General features: G+C 43.4%; 3 protein-coding genes across 5 annotated transcripts; 2 read left to right on the top strand and 1 right to left on the bottom strand.

Moving 5' to 3' along the window:
* The first annotated feature begins 222 nt into the window (after window positions 1-222).
* LOC105284233 (growth/differentiation factor 8) lies at window positions 223-12,468 on the top strand. The gene is made up of 4 exons (XM_011347585.3): window positions 223-1,634; window positions 6,135-6,395; window positions 6,923-7,305; window positions 9,436-12,468. The coding sequence occupies exons 1-4, from the start codon at window positions 1,217-1,219 to the stop codon at window positions 9,595-9,597; spliced, it is 1,224 nt and encodes a 407-aa protein (XP_011345887.1). The 5' UTR covers window positions 223-1,216; the 3' UTR covers window positions 9,598-12,468.
* A 3,267-nt stretch (window positions 12,469-15,735) lies between these two features.
* On the top strand, window positions 15,736-17,629 carry LOC105284221 (acidic fibroblast growth factor intracellular-binding protein). The gene is made up of 6 exons (XM_011347573.3): window positions 15,736-16,049; window positions 16,141-16,342; window positions 16,417-16,644; window positions 16,726-16,959; window positions 17,044-17,298; window positions 17,394-17,629. Exons 1-6 carry the CDS (start codon window positions 15,965-15,967, stop codon window positions 17,470-17,472), a joined length of 1,083 nt encoding a protein of 360 aa, XP_011345875.1. The 5' UTR covers window positions 15,736-15,964; the 3' UTR covers window positions 17,473-17,629.
* Window positions 17,574-20,412, bottom strand: LOC105284223 (pyruvate dehydrogenase E1 component subunit beta, mitochondrial). Of its 3 annotated transcripts, none has more exons than XM_011347574.3 (5): window positions 20,215-20,412; window positions 19,904-19,966; window positions 19,439-19,645; window positions 18,723-19,353; window positions 17,574-18,645 (listed from the first exon to the last, which is right to left on the bottom strand). In XM_011347574.3, exons 1-5 carry the CDS (start codon window positions 20,221-20,223, stop codon window positions 18,494-18,496), a joined length of 1,062 nt encoding a protein of 353 aa, XP_011345876.1. In that variant the 5' UTR covers window positions 20,224-20,412; the 3' UTR covers window positions 17,574-18,493. The 3 variants fall into 3 exon arrangements, with proteins under 3 accessions (XP_011345876.1, XP_026829866.1, XP_026829867.1); XM_026974065.1 differs by having other exon boundaries at window positions 20,118-20,410; XM_026974066.1 differs by having other exon boundaries at window positions 19,439-19,966; window positions 20,118-20,411.
* Between the last annotated feature and the right edge of the window lie 210 nt (window positions 20,413-20,622).

Below are 20,622 nucleotides of genomic sequence, written 5' to 3'. Positions count from 1 at the left end.
GTAAATCTGCATAGCCACTGTACAGTGGCTATGCAGATGCTCTGTATGCATCTAACTGCTTGACGAGAGCGGCTTAACACGCTTCATCGTTAATACGCGCCTTATCTCGTTCTGTGAGCGCTACGTATGCACAAAGAGCTGCTTTGATCTCGACGAGAAGAGGAAACCTTTCACGGTTCACCGAGACACCTACCGTTATAGAGAGCAAAGCGATAAAGCTCAACCTACTAAGACAGATTCGAGGATTCACCCAGGAACCATCGGCAGGCCACCGACAGAATCCCATCGGCAGCATGTTCGCGACGCGTGCTTGCGTCGTTGATATCAGCGTCATCCCCTGTCCCCCTCCGATCCGCGTTGGCCCCGGTGTCGGAGGAACAAAGTTCACATGGACTCCGCAGAGTGAACTACATCACCGGACCATCGTAACGATTCACCTTCAGTCTCTGTGAACGCGTCGTCGAGAACCCGTCGGTCATCCCGGAGGAAAAGTGTCCTCGAGGATTGGATGCGCGACACAACCGGAAGTCGGTGTGTTTCGCCAACGTTTGTGCTACGAGTCTCGCCGAGCCAGGAATCCGTACAGCCTGATACCTTGAGTGAGGAACCATAATAGTGTCTAAAATAAGAGGACGACGAGAGAAACGAGCCGCGACCGATGAAGCACGGCTTCATGAGCCGAACTCTCGCGAAATATCAATTCAGCGATTGTGACGACCCGCCTGATCCTTTGCAACTTTGTCAATTTTATGTCTCCATCACGATAATTAGATAGGACGAAGGCAAGGCTTTGATTCGAATACTCGGTTCTCGATTCGTTTATTGTTCGATTACAAGTGAAGGATTCACTTCAGGCGGTGTCTCGTGATATATCTAGTTGCACGCTACTGTCAATACAGGAATCGCCGGCTCACAATATCTCATCGCTTACATACATAATAGTCAACAAGAGCGATACCGTGCTATTCGCGCAAGTTAGACGTCGTCGGGATTCCTCGAGAAGAATATGGCGATCGACTCAGTTCAGAGGAAATAATCGACTCCCTCTAAAATTGCATTCGCATGGGATCCATGCGTCAAGAGCATCGAGACAAGATCGGGACCTTCATCCGATGGAGGAGTAGTAATTTCCAACGTTTAACGCGAGTGAATCATCAGTCGATCGAGTCGATCGACGAAATCATTCAGATTAATCGTCGCTTAAGTCCGGATCGCGATGCGTTTGCCCGTGGTGTTTTTCGTTATTCTCGGTATGGGCGGAATCAGGGCCAACTGGTCCGAAGTGACCAATCCTCTGATGAGAGTGTGGTACACGTTTCTCCCTCACTCGCCGGAATCGTCAGAAGTGTCGGCCAGCAAGGCGGCCGAGTGCGTCGGCTGTGCACAGAATAAGGTCACTCTAATTGACCACAACCCGTTCTTGACCGAGCTCAGGGTGGAGTACGTAAAGCAGCAGATCTTGAAGAAGCTGCGGCTGTCGAAACCGCCCGAGGTCTCGATGCCGCTATCGACCTTGCCCAAGCCCCTGATAAGCAATGTGCTCGAACTTCGACCCGGAGCACCGCCCGAGCCGGAAAGACACGCAGAGAACTTCTACGGCAAGACCGATCAGATTGTTGTGTTCCCGAACGAAGGTACGATTTGACGAAATGTAGTCATATTTCTCTGGTTTTATCAGCCGTTATCAGGAATCCGGTTTTCAGAGAGAGACTTTGTACAGAAACATTCGATAAAGTGTACATTTTAACGCACTGGCGTCAGTTATATTAACATACTTGATACTTGATACGGCATCATTTCGATGGTCTTATTTTTAGTTTTTTGAATAAATATAAAAGGATTGAGAAAGAACCAAATTGAGGATAAATATTGTAATTCCATTATTTTAATAAACGAAATTATTAATGTGGGATTTAGGATGTAAATTATGACAGATGATGTATATTATAGAAATGGAGAAATATCGGAGTCGATCGTTCTCGCGAATTGGTTTATTTATAGTGCAGAGTTATTATTATCAGTAACGCGCGCGTGATTCGGCGACAACGACTGACTCTATTATTAGACAGATGATCACTTCTTAAAAAATCATATATATATGTAGAAAGACATATACAGGCAATACACATAGACAGATGTGTTTGTTTCTAATGCCAAAAGAACTTACAAAAATCGCGTTACCACATTAATTATTAATTAAATTGCACGACGTTGAAAATTCGACGGTTGTAGGAAAGATTCTAAAAATTAATAAGAAAACAAATCTTCAGCTCACAATCAGTCTCAAACAGAATGTATTCCAAGAATTATTAAGTATCGACTGATAATTCTGGAAGCTTATAAACAACAAGATATGCATTAAATATGTGACATGCAATCTAGGAAATATCTTTTTTCTATTTTACGTACTTGCATACAGACTATTGCGAAAGTATTCGACCATGTGAAGACTGCTAATGAACGGTTATTCAAGCTCGCGCGCGCAATGTGCAGATAGCGAAGAACGAAAAACACGTGAGAAAATACGCGTCATTCGCGAATATTGTGTACGCATCTTTCTCATGGCGCAATCCTAGTTTCCGAGTGTTTGAATACGAAACAAAATCCATGAATATCGAGTTCGCGCGATTTTTCGAGCACAGACGAAGTGATTGCGTAAATGAACTATTGTGCCAGAAACGTATCCGAGCACTTGATCGATACGATTGGATGAAAATTCGCGGTAAATTGCAGAAAAGTGATTTACCGACAAGTAAGTTGTTTGTGTAACAACGTAATTTTTCAAAATCACCTTTTTGCAGAATATTCCTGATGTAACCATTCTCCGTAATTAACCGTTTACACGAATGCCATTATCGGTTAATTTACAAATGATCGAATTTGAAAGTTCTTTATGCGACAGCTTTTCACGTATATTATAAATGGTACAAGTGGTTTTTTCTATTCATCAGCCAGCATTCAATTTTACATTCGCGCATATTCAGCATATTCGCATGCGAAGCTGACCGTCTCGCATCAGAAGCTTCCCGAGGAGCTCGTTTCTTTCTTTTTACAGCCGGCTGACCATTTCCCTCGGCAACCCCTTCTTGGCCATCCAGACGAGAAACACCGGCGGGATATGAATATTGCGTAATTGCACGGCTCCCTCGAAATAAACGAGAACCGGTAACAATGATGCCGTTTCTCTCTCTCTCTCTCTCTCTCTCTCTCTCTCTCTCTCTCTCTCTTTCCCGCGGCTTCTGGATAGTGGTACCACCGACGACCGACTGGGACCATGAATTTCAAATTTTCCGCGGCGATGCAAATACGGAAGCTACACGTATGAATCCCGACGGCGCGGCCCGGAAATTTACCTCGAATTACGACGCGAGATCACGGTTCCGACGTTTTAATCTCCCGCGTAAATCATTTTCGATGTGTCTGACGAATTTCTTAAAATCACGAAGATTGGATTTTCTTCTGAACGCGCGATTCATCGCACCTTCCTAAACTTGTCATTTCAAAGAATCTTGTCAAATAGAAAAACGATGAGCATAGTGAAAATCGAATGATCGATCCACAAACGTGAAACGGTCGCCTAAATTTTTATGCGCTATTTAAAATAACAGCCGACGATGTAATGTACGTCATGCGAACGTTTTTCCGCTTGGGGGATCAGCCGTTCCCATTTCGGCGTTCTACCGTGTCATGCAACTTTATTCGCAACGAAACATGCATAATTTACGAACACGTAATTTCTTGCCGTCGACAAAACGCAAAAATACCATAGTATAATCGTTCATCGGTCGCACAAGTATGCTGAATATTATTGTCCCGAATTTTCTTTCACGCCTTTTTGTAACGTATCTCGCGCACGCGATCGTGACTCCGCGTTTAACAAGAGCGTCGATCGCAAATGCATGTTGCGATGTGTTTTCCCTTAATTTTTCTAATGATAATTCTCGGTGTATTTCTTTCCATTTTAATAAATTTATTTTACTTTCATCAATTCTTCATTTTAATTAGATGCATAAAAAAATACACATAATTGTATTTCCTCGCAATATGGACACGTTATAGCCCGAAGGCACGGGTATCCAACGACCCTATGCACCTATCTTGCAGCTTCCTTCGGCACGAAAATTGCGCAAATCGATCCGACGTAGCCCAATTCGCTTTTTATCTAATTCCGGCACGAATCCTGTGCACGCGCTTCTCACACGTGCATGCGTGCAAGTTGCACATGGGCTCTCATAATATCAGCACGGGACATTTGGCCTCGTTAACCCAGCAGCGATTTCAGCTGCTGCGAGAGCTGCAGATTACGGCAGCGAGGTGCGGTCGAGGCCAGTGAACCGGAAGTATTCGTCGTGCCGTTGAATCCGCGCCACGACACACCAGCGGAATCCGCTTCCGTGGGTATCTTCCGTTCCAAAAATCGGACGTGCGAATGAAAAACTTATGAGGAGAAATGTGCAAAGAAATATTCAAGGGGACGACGGGATCGGCGAGACCCCATATGGCGTGCGAGAACGGTCGTAATTTGAGTGTTTACCGGAATTGCGTCATGCATGCCGACTATCGCATATCGTACATACAACTACAGTTAACAACTTAATAAAAAGAAAGCACGCTGCGTTTGCACGCGATTGCTGTTCGTCAACGGCCATTGTGTTATCGGTAATTTGCGTCGTTATCAGAAATTCGACTGCGTCAGTTACGCTTGCACCGACTTGGGAAAATTGCTCACGTCCTGGCCGATGCGATTCACGTCTTACACGGACAGCGCAATCTGATTTAGCATTGAAAAAATTAATTGTATCTAGTTACGTGACACAGAATTGTGCATTTAGAAGGACGGCCACCTGGCTCGTACGTGCTCGCGCGAGGTGTGTAAATATCGTTCATTTACATCGTGAATAGTTTCTCATCTCGGCGGATACGTGAAGCGAATGAGAAAAACGCGTCTGTACACAGACCGAGACCGGGAAAAACGCAGCGTGCATTTCGATCGGCTGCCGCGTTGTGCAACGATATGGATTCACTCTAACGCTCGGCGTTGCATAATCCCGGCTATAAATCATGCAGTAGCGGCGATCAATCGGACACGCTGATCGCCCAAGAATCCGTCCGGAAATAATTCCGACGCGCTCGACGGTGCGTTATATCGCGGATCGCCATGCGAGTCGACGTGCACGCGTCGGCGAAGTTCGAAGCGCGGTTTTTCGCGTTGGTTTTGCGCGTACGCGAACCAAGCCCGACAGTTTCGGCCAAAAGTCATCAGGAAACGATACGCAATACGTGGTATCAAAGATACTGAGAGAAAAGTTGGGAAGCTGCAAAGTTCGCATGAGTGATTTCCAGAAAAACTTCCATCGCAGATAAGCCGCCAAAATATTTTTATACATACGATGAAAAGATACGAATAGCTTAATAATTATAAATGAGCGAGCACGCCATGAATAGAACGTTGAATATTTTTCCACGGTGATTCTTTGAAATTCTCTTTATTACGCGCAGATGATTCGATCATCGACGTTCTGTTTAACTTCTCGCCCACTTATCGCACGTGTTCGCCCAGAAATGTCTCTCGCCGCACTCTATCCCGACTACGAGGGCCTTTTAAAGCGCACTTTTCTAGATAATTGTGGTTCCATTTGAGGCTTGCTTCGAGCACACGCCGTAAATTGCAGACCGATCGCGCGCAGTCAAAGCCAGACTTTCAAAAGTCTCGAATAACTTTCCACTGTCGTTCGTTGGCATATCTAAATTACTGTAACGAAAAAAGCTCACAGATACACGTTTATCAGGAAAAAGGATAAACGGAAAGCATTCCGTGCGATGCATTCTTGTCTAACCGATATACATCCTACAATGTAGACTCATATCTATATCCGTATATCTCCGGAATCGTAAAATAGCATATTTTAACAAATTGTGCATTTCATATAAATCGTATTCCGCTGATATGTCTAAACGCGATACGCGGAAAGTCAAAGGTTCGAAAAATTTGGCAAGAAAAATCAATTCGTCGTCTACGATCGGATTTCCCGTTCAACCCTCGGCCCGAAATTGGATAGAACCCTCGCAGTTCGACAACCTTGTTACGCTCTCTCGAGGAAACGATCGAATCTCGGCGATTTCGCGTGTTACAGGTGTGGCCGATTCGACGAAATGCCGTCAGAACTCGAATCACATAACGGGGTTCAATCCGGCGGCCTGTTTCACGTTTTACCTGCCGAACGAGATGCAGTACGTAGACGTGACCTCGGCGCAGCTCTGGTTCTACAAGGAGCAGGACGAGAACGACGACGAGCTCAACCAGACCTTCGTGCTATCCGAGCTCGATCACTGGGACCTGGGCGGTAGCTTCGAAAAGAACACCGTCATGGCAATCTTCGAGACCGACATCGGAGGTGAGTACCCAATCCCTCCCCTTTTGCCAACCCCTTCGCTTTCCTTCATCCGTACGTACGTTCGTCATGAATCCGCGTCGCATAGAAATCCTCCACCGCGAGATTTCGTTACCCTGCTGCTGCACTGCAAGCACTTTGCGAACATGTCTCCCGTTGCACGTCGCAATCTCGCCCGTTCTCGAAAATTTGATACGGATGATGAGGGATAATTTTCTCATATCGCGACACGTCGCGAACGATTTACAGCGTTCCGTAATACTGATCGCCGTGAGATGCGACCGGAAACCGCTCGACAAATTAGAATTTAGATCTCATCTCAGTGAAACTCATATCAGAATTGTTAACGCTTAAAACTTGCAACTGAATAATGAAATCGAGATAAAGCGGTACGCAAACGGAAGAACGTGGCAAACAGCAAATGGTTTTTATTAACAACTTTATTGCGCGCGACATATTTTTGTTTAATATGTCATGCGATTTCTCAGGAATTTTACGCAACGCTCTACGTCAATCCTTTTTTCCTACAGAGGGCTGGGTGCAGACGGACTTAGCATTCATGGTGAAGAAATGGATAGGTCGACGTCGACTGAACCACGCTATTCAGATAGCGTGCACCACGTGCTCGATGGACCGCGACATCGCGCCTGTGTCCGTCGAGCAGACTCTGAAGCCGTTCCTGGTGATTCACACCGCACCATTTCCACAAAAGAATAGACCTAAGAGGAACTCAAACTGCCTACCCGAAATGAAAGAGTGCTGTCGAGACGAACTCTATATTAACTTTCAAGACATTGGTTGGAGCGACTGGATTCTACACCCGAGCGGATATCACGCGTATTTCTGTCGAGGATCTTGTTCTACAGCAGCTTCCTTAACGAACAGCGGTTCGCATTACAACAACGTTATCAGAGTAAGTAAGTGAGATGCGGTTCGTCCGCTGTCGCAATTTTGGTGCTCGATTAATGATTTCGATGAAAGAGAGATTTGATTGCCAATAATTTAATAGGTTTCATTTCATTTAACGACCGCAAGCTATTCTCTTTCGAATTGATGGTATTATATTAGCTTGCTTGTTTTGACATTGTCATGAGATTTAATTAACGTTTAATTAATAACGTTTAATTAATTAACACTCTGATTTATGTAACATATATTTGAATTTTTAACATAACTTGTGAGTTACTTTTTGAACGGATTTAAATCGCAGAGTTTGTTATATGTTATATAAAACTTGTTATATAAAAGCATCGTCTTGTAGTCATCCAATTTTGTTTTTCTTAATGTTTTAATATATACGTTTTATTCTTCAATATTATTCATTTTCTTGCGTTACCGCCAATGATCGTTTCATTTTGTTTTCATGTCAACACTCTCTCACTCATTAGTTATTTAAATTATCGAGTAACTAATTTTTATCACTACGTTATTGCTTATTCCATTCTATCTATATATTACTACTTAATTAATGTACATGTTGCATACACGAGTGAGAAAGAGAGAAAGAGGCAAAAATATGGTAAAAGTTTCATGTGTCTAAACAGCTCGGCAATCTTATCTCGCTCGTGTCAAATCAAGCGCAGATGCGTAACAACCGATTATCGCGCTGCTGGAAGAAATATGTCGTCGGGGTGATTTATATTCCTTCTTTCTTTACGAAGGAGTGGTATGCTGAAGAAGGAGAAGAACGCTGACGCCGCGTCTCTCTCGCTATTTCAAGAATCGCTTTGCGTGTTCCGCGGTTTTACCGGGCGATCGTATCGCGTTACATAAAATGTATCTTCAATAGTAAATACTGCTGATACACCGAACTTAAATTTATTAATTTGTCATAACAGGAAGTTATGACAACTAACGATTTAAAAAAAGATATCTCGTAATTTTGTTTTAATGATAAAATAGTACGTAAAATAATCATTCGTATCTTAAACTTGTCAAATTTTATAAAGTTAGTTATAACGTAGTTTTTTAATTGAGAGCAAGCTTATTTCTTCATTTATTCACATTAGTACGAAAATTTGTAATCTAAAAAATGGACAATTTCACACATGGGCGTAGGTTTTAATCCCATAAGGACCACATACGCTGAGCGAACTAATTTTTTCGCACATCCCTTACGGTCAATTTACGCTTTACTTAACATAAAAAATACAGTCGTGCTGCGTAACTGCGCCCTTTATTACCCGCATTAATTGTTAATAAAAGTCGAGAGGAGGCACTCTTGTTATACCGCGGCACATAATGTGGGTAATATAGTTTGCAACTCGTAACGATAATGGGGCGTTAAGACTCCATTATCACGCAACGTAAAACCCCATTAACTTAGGTCTATGCTTTCTGCCATGTACGAAGCGTGACGCGAGAAATATCGTTTGCATATGCGAAATGGAGATGACTTTCTTACGTTCAACAGACCCGCCGGCGACCGAAAAAGAACGGTATTCACAAGCGCGTTCTCTATCGTTCTTCATCCCTTACTGTTCCTTTCCTGCCACTCATGAAATCACTATTAGAATTTTCAAGCACCAAAATTCACCGGAAAAATCAGTAATAGTTAGCGTACAATTTATTTCAACTTCAACAAATTCGGATATTTGCTTTTGAAAATGAAAAGAACGATAATGCATGCACATGAATTAATTTTAATAAAGTTACGCAAAAGTTTTAATTAATTTAAAACATTACAAAAATTTCCAAGCTTCAAATATCACAGAAATATTCGTACATGTTCAAACTTTACTCGTGCCCCTCTTCCATTACCATAATTATTTCGTTTTATAAACAGTATATCTCTCAAAAAGGTTACATTAAAAGAGCAGTGTTTTCAATTTTCATCACATATACGTTTATGTATTTTATAAAATCTCTTTCAGAGTTTCTCCATATTTTAATATAAATTTAAGCTCTCATTTAATTTTAGCTTGATTCAGACTCAAGAGTCGCCCGGAAATTGATCACAAAACCGCGTGTCGATCGTCCTACCGACTAAAATCATGATTCGCACAATTATTAATGAGCGCGAAAACATCGTTCCTGCTTGCAGAAGTTGTTGACCAAAGACATGGTGCAACGGAAGAACCAGATAGTGCCATGCTGCTCGCCGACGCAACTCGCCCCGCTTCAGCTGCTCTACATCGACTCGAACAACACGATCACGCAGAAAACACTACCGAACATGGTGGTGGAGGCTTGCGGTTGCATGTGACGCCACCACCTCGAAGACAGAGGGTGGATCGGTTATTATCGCCGAGAAGACGAGACTCTCTGCGATCACCCTTACGCCATCCTGTCCAAGGCTTTCGCTCGCGCTTAATCACCATAAGTTTCATCCTACCGAGATGCTGCGTCTCATCTCGTTTGTCTCATCAATGCGAGAAGATTGGCAAAAACGCGCAAAAACACACGAAAATGACGAATTGCGCCTAAATCTCGCGATAACGATTAGAGATAACGGCACGCTCAACATGCGAGCTCACTCATCGTATTTTATTAAATCATGAACGATAGCATTGCAAAGTCACTGTCGGGAAAGTTATGAAACTTCCATGATTTACGCTATTTACTTTTATTTGTGTAACATCACGTTTATCAACAAAACGCTATTGTTCGCGATAGAGAATTGTCATCGGACGATAAACTGCATACAAGAACAAATCGTCCTTCTTGATTAATAAAAAAAAAATAGTAATACGATTGCTATGCGCGCGCGTTAGCTGAATACCGTAATACATGAGCTCGCATGATATGATAAAGGCGCGTCTTCATCAGAAACTTTATCCTTAAACGTTGACGTGGCCCGAATTGCGAGACCAAGCGAGCGCCCTCACGGTGTCATGGGAAATTAAAGCGTGAATTAAGGCGAGCGAAATCGTGGAGGGAATCCATTCCGTGTTTTGCCATAAATACTGACACATCCGCGTGCCTGCCGCACGTCCACAAAATTAATAGCGGAAGATCTTTTGAGCAATTTTGACAGTGAATCTCGTGTCTGTTTACGTAAAGCCATGTCTCCTGTTTCTAGAGCGCGAATCTCTTACCGAATCTCAACTCCGGCGAATATAAAGACGCCCTCCGTGCCTCTCAAAAATAACGACTATCTCGAATCGACGATGTGACCAATGACACACTAGAAGCCATACAGTATTTTCTTACCGAAAATCCACTTATTCGCCATACAATTTGAATCCGTTACGTCGATCTGACTTGTATTTAATTTAAGCAGCGTGACAGAATAGAATTTATTTATTGCTAAGATAAGGATTTCACGTCGTCGCCTTGTCATCGGCAGTTGGCTCGCGGGCACGATTACAGCAAGCAATAAAATACAGTAGCGACTAGTTTAGCGATAAATACGAGCGATGTGAGCACAATATTGATAGAATCTTTGTCATTAAGCGATGCTAAGCGCCGACGATAACTGAAAGGATGAACTGCGAAAGGCACAGACTTCGAAAGGTTCTAATAAAAGGCGGAGCAATATTATCGATGTATGATATTGTACTTGCGTTTCCTTTTTTATAGCTTTACGAAACGCGTCGAGCGTGAGATAAGTATATTCGCGGGGAATCAATATCTCCCTTGCAACGCGGCTCAAGAACGCAAATCCGACGAGATGGATTCTTTTTGCATTTGAAACCTCGCTGGCTTACGATCTTAATTCAATCAAGATGATAATTTTTATTTTGTGTGAATAAATAATATACAATGCTATCGAATTTGTAATATTTCGCCTAGTTCGTCCACGTATGATTTTAATCGTGTGACGCGGATGTAAAAAAAAAACAAATTACACTTCCTGCACATTTTTATCATACGCACGTCAACCAATCTGTTGTACGTCGACATAAGTCGCACTCAAACCTACATCGCGCTCGTTTTTTTTCGCGAAACACGCGAAAACCCGGCTTGAGAGAATTCATGGGGACGGATGAGGGCAAAAACTGTGGACGAACTTCCGTGCGCGGCTTCGAGAGTGGATTAGCGCGTTCCATTCAAAAAATACATTTCGCGTTTCCCGCCCCTTCGCGTAACGCTCGATAAACCTTTCCCGAGTAAATCCATCTCGCGGGTTTCTCCCTCGGCGCCATGTAAATATATCATTCGTGTTTTGCTGTACGGTGCCACGTCTCTGTAAATGAATTTCCTGGAGCGCTTCCTTCCTCCGTCCGGGAGACAGACACAGAAACGACAACGAGGAGGAAGTGGAGGAGAGAGAAAGAAAGAGAGGATACGAGGAAAACGGAAAAGAGAGAAAGAGAGAGAAACGGAGAGAGGAACGAGGAGAGGATGGAAAGCGGAGGACTACGCGAAGAGAACGGGAGAGGAAGAGGAAAAGAAAACAAGCACCAGGCAGAACGGGAGACAATGGGTGGCACTGTACCGCGGGATCGAAACCGAGTATGTCCTTTAGAGGCATTAAATGCACCAGGGAAATAATACTTAACGCGACTCTGCGAAGCAAGTGTATGTCTTTGGCGACAGCAACGAGATAGCGTAATCTTTACTTATACGGATCTGGGCCCCGCATCGCGTCATGCTGCTGTTGTTAATTAAGGCGAGGCAATTTCCAATCTTTATAATCCTAATGGGATATCCGAGATGGATGGATATCGCGATATTGATGTGATATAAATAATACGATACTTCCCTTCGTCGCTTTCAATGAAATCTACAGTAAGATTATTTCCAGAGAAATTAGAGAAATATCATAGAATAGTATTACTGAATAGTAAGATTGAATTAATTAAATGTAACTAAAGAATAGAAAATAGTTTATAGATCGTCGGGATTACAAAGATTGAAAATGCAAAACTAACATCCGCAATCACGATCCAGCAGGCCGCATGATGCAAGCGAAGATCTATATTTTTACTGCAAATTTTGTACGGAATACAGCCGGTTTCAAGCCTCCGCTAACGTCAAACAACGTTCTCTACAACGTGTTGTTTCAGTAAATTTTACACCACCCTTCATAACTGTAAGATTGTGCACGGAGTAAGTTCGTGATGAGATTGTAGATCAAGATTGTGTAATGTATAATTTAATTTAGACCACAATTATATATTTGACAAAATAACAAATGTGTAAATACCTATAATCCATACATGCATATATATATTCGCATAAAGAAGCATGGAAAGTTGTGCCTCGGCATAACAAATAAAATTCATCGAGTACTCAATAGATATCCCAACAGGCCAGATGCGATGATCAATCTGGCGTTTCGTCAGATTTTGTTACGGTACTACAATATTTATCCGCACGTTCGCTGGCAATCGTAGTCGGTTAACGTGCGTTTCCCGCGCGATAACGAGTTTAACGTTACGTGACGTCGTCTCACCGCGGATTAATTGCGTCCACGTGAGAGTGCGAGTGCAGTGGCAAATTTCGATCGCCGCTGCTGCTGCTGCTGCTGATGTTGCTACTGCACTTCGTCTGTCAATCAACCGCGCGGAATTGCGCCTGGCGGGCGTAGTCGTGCGTATACGCATATATGCGTGCACGCGTGCGCCTCTCGCTACGTATTATTTCGCTCCAAAGTCCGGTGATTACTTTAATTAAGCATGAGATTGCGACGGAAAAATGGAAATAACGCATCGTTGATAAAACCCTGATATGTGACAGGGCCGTCTCGCCACGTAACATCGTGTGACCTTTTCGCTCGATAGCTGTATCTCGAAGTCGGGTATCAACTTTAATACAAGTCTCTTCGCGGATAATAATGCCGGACAAAGACAATTGAAGCGTATGATTCAAATATCGAGATAAATTGCAAAAATGATATTTTAAATCGAACATTTGTACAGCTTTATATCCGTCATAAACTATTTTGAAAATTTAGTTGAGGACAGTATGTGAAATTAATTATAAAGTAATTTTTCAAAACATTTAAATGAATATACAATAGAAGCATTACATGGCATTTTTATTGCTTTTGACTACACAAGTGAATAAAAAATAGATTTTTATATGAGTGTAAAAAATTTCTTAGAATTGAAAATTAGAAATAAACGTTTGTGATACATTCAGTTTTCTAAGTAATAATTGCTAATTTTTCCATTAACTCTTAGTAAAAAGTAGCTTATATAAGCGAAAGTTTTACTTATATCTATTTTTTGAGATACTCATATATAATTAGCAAGTCATAAACCAGCATTCAACTTTGAACGCTTTAATTTTTAAGATTACGATATTCATGGTAAATTACAGATATACATATTGTAGTACCGTAACAAATATAATAAAAATAACTGTTAGACTTGACTGCTCAATATATTGCATCATAAAAATTCCTTCAAAATTACAATTAGAAGTTCCAATCTTGATATAAATTTTATTTAGTATTTGGACTTGATTAATCATATACAATAAAAATAATACAGCTTAATCAACTACTTTACGGCAAATGCCTCAAATCTAACAATTATCGGGAATATCGAGAATAAATGAGGGTTATTATTTTCCTACACTCACCACAGTTCTGCATAAGAAATTGCTTCCTGGTAGCAAACACCGGGACGCCATCTTGTCCTTCGTCGTTGCTGCACGAATTCGAATTCAAATGATGCACTGCTCATTACAGAAACGTGTTACTATGTATTCAACAGAAATTATATTACAAAGCAATCTTATTGGGTTGGCCAAAAAGTAATTGCGTTTTTTTCCAATAGATGGACATACATATCTTGAAATGTAACTAACTACATTTTAAACCGCAAATTCATTATGTAGGTTAACAGCTCACAGTTCAAGCTTGTTTTAGAAAAAGAAAGTACACGATTTCGTTAACAATTGTTTGTCTGCCGTCGATTTCAAAATGGAAAATCAAAAAGAACATTTTCGTCATATTTTGTTTTATTACTTCCGAAAAGGGAAAAACGCTGTGCAAGCTCATAAAAAGTTATCTGATGTATATGGCGAAGATACTTTAAAACTGCGGCAGTGTCAAAATTGGTTTACTAAATTTCGATCTGGAGATTTTAATGTGAAAGATGCACCACGCTCAGGAAGGCCAATCGAAATTGATGATGACAAAATAAAGGCACTGATCGATTCCAATCGGCGTTTAACGACACGAGAGATTGCTGAGAATCTTAACATATCGAAATCGAGTGTTGAAAACCATTTAAAACGACTTGGATACATTAGTAAGCTCGATATTTGGGTACCACATGAGCTCAAAGAAATTCATCTCACTGAGCGTATTGACATCTGCGATTCTCTTTTGAAACGTGAGGAAAATGATCGATTTTTGAAACGTATGATAACAGGCGACGAAAAATGGATCGTCTACAACAACGTCAAACGAAAAAGATCGTGATGAACCTGCTCAAAGCACTTGAAAAGCAGATATTCACCAAAGAAAGATTATGCTGTCAGTCTGGTGGGACTTTAAAGGTATTGTGTATTTTGAGCTGCTTGCAAGGAATCAAACCATTAATTCAGACGTATACTGTCGTCAACTGGATAAATTAAATGATGCCATCAAACAGAAACGTCGAGAATTGGTGAATCGCAAAGGTGTTGTGTTTCACCATGATAACGCTAGACCACGTACAAGTTTGGTCACTCGTGAAAAATTCTTGCAGCTTCGATGGGATGTGTTACCATGATGTTACCACATCCACCATATTCGCCAGACCTGGCACCATCAGATTACCATTTGTTTCGTTCTTTGCAAAACGCCTTGAATGGTAAAACCTTTACTGCTGATGAGGATATGAAATCGTTCTTGGAATTGTTTTTTGCTGAAAAAGATAAGAACTTTTTTGAGCGCGGAATCTTGAAGTTGCCTGAAAAATGGCAAAAGATAATCAAACAAAATGGACAATATATTGTTTAATAAAGTTTTTGTTTCCCATGAAAAATTCGCCTTTTATTTATATAAAAAAAAACGCAATTACTTTTTGGCCAACCCAATATTATGGATATGTTGGTTTTAGTGGATAATATCTTCCGGAACCCGTTTTATAAGACGAAAATTAGGCGTTTTACGTCTCACTTCCCTCCCCCTGCTACCGCGATACCGCAGCGTACATTTACCGCTTACACTATGCGCACATAGCGCACGATCGCGCCCCGCTTTCTCGTCTAATGCGACAAATGATCAATCTACTTGCCATATACGTCGTAATTTATATGCAATAAGACTTACCGCGCGAAAAAGATCCATAATTCGGACAGCGAATACACGTTCCGTGCGTCAAGCGCGCTTCGACCCGGAGAAACTATACCGATTCAAATGCGCAGTACTACGCGAGTCGTACGAAAGTCAAACTGACGAGTCAAGTGAGTGTCCCAGCACTACGCGAGTCGTTGCCCCGTCCGTTTCGCCAATATGGCGGCCGCTGGGGAACCTAACCTGGATTTACTCGATCGTGATAACCTAAAAACGGGGAAAGCGCAATTGGCGGGTAGTGACACGGAATTCTGACAGTTTTGTGGCACTTGGAGCGAGAACATGATGAGCATCACACACGAGTGGCTTGCTCAACGCAGATAGAGCGTATCAGCATTACCTTCATGGTGATTGAACTGATCTTGCAACGTGATGTCACGTTTGTAAATTGAAGATGTTGTCGGAGGTTGACGTGTTCATCAGTAACTACACCCTGGTCGACCCGGAGATCTACCAGCTTTGGGTCGACGGGCATTCCTGTGAGTTTATTACGCAAAGGCAATGCTTGTCCTTTTTGTCACGTATTCTTATGTGGACCCATTGATTTAAAAATGATGGATATTTTATCAGCTAGCGATGCGGTCAACATTCTGCATCAGCGAGGGATCTGTCAACAGACGAACGCGCCGCTCGAGCTAGTCGCATCCGACATACACGATCACTATCGCACCTATGCTCTGTTGGAGAAGCTGCTGCATACTCCTACCAAGCTAGCTAGTGAACAACTGGCTTTTCAGATAGAACCACAAACTAGTCAGATGCTTATAGAAATGTAAGGGGAAGAACGTGAGCTGTCGACTGCTCTATTCCAAAGTAAACACTATTCCGAGTGATTCTCTATTCTAGGTATTACGAGTTTGACGATGTCGTTGTACGCGAATTGCTAGGGAAGAAGATAACGTCCAAGAGCAGGAAAGATATGGACGAAGTGGCGGAGAAGACGGGGATCACCTTGAAGAGTTGTCGAAGACAGTACGATAATGTGAAAAGGGTATTCAAAATTGTCGAAGACTTGCCAGGGTCCCTAGTGGCCAACATCAAACAGCATTTCCTGCTCTCCGAAGATCTCGCCAAGTATGATGCATGACACTACAAGAATTGTGTTATTTACGTGATGTAATGTTAATCAAGCACTCTTTTATTGTTACGCGTTAGACGATACGCAGCGGTGGTGTTTATAGCTTGTCTGCGCTTCGAAATGAACAAGAGGAAACTGCAATTCCTGACGTTTCCCGATCTGTACCATTGCGCCAACAGCATGATGGCCTCCTGGACGTACCGCTGCGTCGGTTCCGAGTACTTCGACACGGACTTGGACAGGGAATTTTTGCAGGAATTATCCGAGTGCAGAATGTTACTGGAGAACGACGAGAACAAACATCACAAACAGTACGAGTCCCGTTCTAATAAGAAATTAATCGCGACATCGTAAAAATCACGAAACTAACGAAGCAGAACTGTGACGTGTTTCAGTCTAGTGTGCCTCAAGCTGAAGCCGATGCTGCTCGAACGATCCTACCAGGAACTGGATCTGAATTTTCGCTCGTACTCGCGAGCGATAATCGGTATCGCGTGTAATTTGCAAAGATCGCGCGAGCTGAGGTTCTTCTTTCTGGAGCTGGTGGAAAGGTGCATCGAACCGTGGCGACAGGTCAACTGGACGCACTCCGATCTGCGGAACTTCCTGTCCGTTTACACGCAGTGCGCTCTCGACATGGACGTACTTAGGTATGAATGACACTCGTTAGCGAGGACGAGTGCAAACTTTATCGAACGCGATGGATCTCGAGAGCGCACTTAATCACCCGTCATTTTTATCACAGGGAAGGAGAAGTGAAAGACGCGTTCGAGCGTTACATGACGGTAGTGACGTGCTGCCTGTTACGTATGTATCATACATGATTACGTGATGACGTGATTTAGAAGATATATATATGTGTGTGTTGTGTTATGCGTACGTAGCGTGTTTAGAGAGATAAGTGTATAAAGATATGACGCAGATCGATTTTATTATTTATTAATTTGTCCGTAATAAATAATTAAAGAAATGCAGCATCTACATATGCTGTCTATAACTTTGCTGTTAGATACACATATGCGTGTACACAGCGTGCGTACAAACAATTGCGGTGGTTGTTTACCACATTTAACATTTTCTTATAAGTTACTGAGATTAGCAAACGGTGAACTCTACGACGCGAAAGGCAGTTTGCATAGAGACGGCAGTAAATTCGAAGTCCGTTTCGTGCGTAATAACAATTAATTGGAAGTTTAATATAAAATTTATTGAAGACCCACGTGAATTGGAGTGAAATAAATCATTATTCGCCGACGGAACGCAATCAATTGTGCAATCGGAATCCAGTATTCTATACAGATAAAGTATCGCTAGCCGCTAAGATATGTATTTACACGTACGATCGAAATCGATATCACGTGCCGATAATATCGACGTCGTCTATTCATATTCTACCTATTAATAGCATGTACAGAATACATTTACAGAACACGTTATCACACGTACGCGCTAGCTCCAGGGAATACATCCATCCGAGAGTCCCACTTGCACATTAACGTGAAATAAACGTGCGGCAAGATTGCTTTGTTTTTCCCTCACGACACGTACACTTCTTCGCGAGAGAGTTTCACGAGTCAAACTTATAAGGAAATGTTTCCACGTGTTCTAGCCGGCTGCGAGACAGAATATTATCCTTACAGAACGTAAAACTTTGTACTTACTCTCTCTCTCTTATTTACCTTTTTGCGTTTATCCTATCGTTCGATCGAGTTGGACGAGAGGTAGAAATATGTCAGGCGTGGAAACGTGGCGAATCAGGAGGGGGATCAGGAAGTGGCTGCAGAGCGCGTTAGGAAAACCGTAGAAACGCATTAACTTTGCCTAGGTAGCCGCGTGCCAGCGCGACTACTGCGTCACTCCCAGTACTTTGTTGACGGCGTCCGCTATGTCCCTGATCTGCGGCAAGGCGGCGATTTCCAGCGACTTTGCATACGGCATAGGCGTGTCGACTCCCGTTATGCGGATCACTGGCGCGTCGAGATGGTAGAAAGCTTCACCTGGAAAGGGAACATCTCCATGAGGAACGAAGAAACGCACCGGTTCAATATCAACGAAACGATCGAACGAGACTCACTCTCGACAATCCTCGCGCTGACCTCCGCGCCGATACCGCACTGCGGCCAGCCCTGCTCGACCGTCAGCAGGTGTTTCGTCTTGATCACGGACTGTATGATGGTGTCCATGTCCAGAGGCCTGAGGGAACGCAGGTTGATCACCTCGGCTTCGATCCCCTTGCCGGCGAGCTCGTTGGCCGCTTCGAGCGACTCCTCAACCGCCTTGGAGTGCGCCACCAGCGTCACGTGATTGCCCACTCGCTCTATCTTGGCCTTACCGATCGGCAGGACAAAGTCCTTGGACAGCGCCTGGTCAGACATCGGATACTGCACGCCGTACAGTATCTCGTTCTCCAGCACCACCACTGGATCGGGATCCCTTATGGCGGCCTTGAGCAAACCCTTCGCATCCTCGCTGTTGTAGGGTGACACCACTTTCAGGCCCGGGCAATGGCTGTACCAGGCGCCGAAGCACTGCGAGTGCTGGGCCCCGACGCCCGCCGCGGCACCGTTCGGCCCGCGGAACACGATCGGCACGTTGACCCTACCCGCTGACATGTAGAATGTCTTCGCGGCGGAATTGATGATGTGATCGATCGCTTGCATCGAGAAGTTGAACGTCATGAACTCGCAGACTGGTCTCAGGCCAGCCTGTAACGAAACGTTGATGTATTTCATTGGTGAGTGTGGCCTCGACGGCGACATTCCTGTGTTATTGTGACATCTTGCTTCTTACCATGGCAGCTCCGACCGCGATGCCGGTGAAGCCAGCCTCCGTGATCGGCGTGTCGATGACACGTTTGTCCCCGTACTTCTTCCAGAGGCCCCGGGACACCTTGTAGGCACCATCGTACAATGCTACCTCTTCGCCGAGCAGAAATACCTTCTCATCCCGCTCCATCTCCTCATCCAGGGCCGAGTTGAGCGCATCTCGCACGGTCATCTAGCACATCCACACAAATTTCCATGAGAGAATATCGAGCCGCGAGTGAGTGACCTTTTATGTCCTTCAAGCCTCTACTTTGACATGCGGTCGTCAAGCGTGTTGTGAAGGGAATGTCAGGTCGCTAAGTCCGAGGGGAATGCAAGGGACAACCGTCGATCGGCGTGGAAACGTCCGCGCCGGCTGACATCGCGCGTCTTCGCGTGTCGACAGCGTGTCGCGGGGAATCTGAGGTTTTAGGTTAGAATGCGGAATCACCTGCTGCGCTGCTGCCCATTTTGACGTGGAGAACGAGCGGCGGGCGACGGTTCTTACGACAGTCTGGAAACAAGAAAAGATCGCCGAAAATTACTCGCAAAATCTTGCGTCTTTCTTTTTTTCTCTCAGGAAGGAGACTCTGTCTCTCTCTTGTTCTATTCCGCTTTGCAGCAGTCATTCTCAAGTCTTTTACGATACTTATTTATGTAACCACCTGAGATGAGAAGAACACGATGGAACGAACGCGAAATAGAACACAGATTGCGACAGCTCGCAGATCGCGTTCTCGAGTTTCGCGCGTTAGATTTTACCGTGAGCATCGTAGGCCGGGAGTGGAAAACAGATGCGGATAGGACGAAGAGATTTTCCTCGAGAACAAAAACTTCGGCTTCGATCGAGGGACCGTTCGAGAGTTCGGGAATCCTGGTCCTGCCGCGCGACCAGAATCAGCGAATTATATTAATGGAGCCAAGGACGCGGTCTATTCAGCACTGTTACGAAACGTGCGTCGTCGGTCCGAAACAGCGGCGCGTCGACTGACATTCACGCGGCATTCGCATGAGCCAGGAGACAGCGCTGATAAAGCCGATGATAACGCGACTCCGCGTGACTCGTCCATATAAAATGTTTTTTTTTAATCTTATTTGCGTCTCGTTTAACAAATCTAATTTCAAAAGGCTAATCGAAAAGCTAATTGACAAATCTAATTAAAGTATGCA

Source organism: Ooceraea biroi, chromosome 12 (genome assembly GCF_003672135.1).
Source record: "Ooceraea biroi isolate clonal line C1 chromosome 12, Obir_v5.4, whole genome shotgun sequence".
Taxonomy (NCBI): domain Eukaryota; kingdom Metazoa; phylum Arthropoda; class Insecta; order Hymenoptera; family Formicidae; genus Ooceraea; species Ooceraea biroi.
Note: the sequence above shows the minus strand (reverse complement) of the source record. Positions and strands in the feature narration are given on the sequence as shown.

Bases quoted from the DNA above. Each gene is read 5' to 3' on its own strand.
- LOC105284233 (XM_011347585.3), top strand. From the start codon at position 1,217: ATGCGTTTGCCCGTGGTGTTTTTCGTTATTCTCGGTATGGGCGGAATC. The intron at 1,635-6,134 runs GTACGATTTGAC...CGCGTGTTACAG, and splicing joins TGTTGTGTTCCCGAACGAAG to GTGTGGCCGATTCGACGAAA. The intron at 7,306-9,435 runs GTAAGTAAGTGA...TCCTGCTTGCAG, and splicing joins ATTACAACAACGTTATCAGA to AAGTTGTTGACCAAAGACAT.
- LOC105284221 (XM_011347573.3), top strand. From the start codon at position 15,965: ATGTTGTCGGAGGTTGACGTGTTCATCAGTAACTACACCCTGGTCGAC. The intron at 16,050-16,140 runs GTGAGTTTATTA...ATATTTTATCAG, and splicing joins TTGGGTCGACGGGCATTCCT to CTAGCGATGCGGTCAACATT. The intron at 17,299-17,393 runs GTATGAATGACA...TTTTTATCACAG, and splicing joins CTCGACATGGACGTACTTAG to GGAAGGAGAAGTGAAAGACG.
- LOC105284223 (XM_011347574.3), bottom strand. The intron at 19,646-19,903 runs GTGATTCCGCAT...TGGATGTGCTAG, and splicing joins AATGGGCAGCAGCGCAGCAG to ATGACCGTGCGAGATGCGCT. The intron at 18,646-18,722 runs GTGAGTCTCGTT...TTCCCTTTCCAG, and splicing joins CAGCGCGAGGATTGTCGAGA to GTGAAGCTTTCTACCATCTC.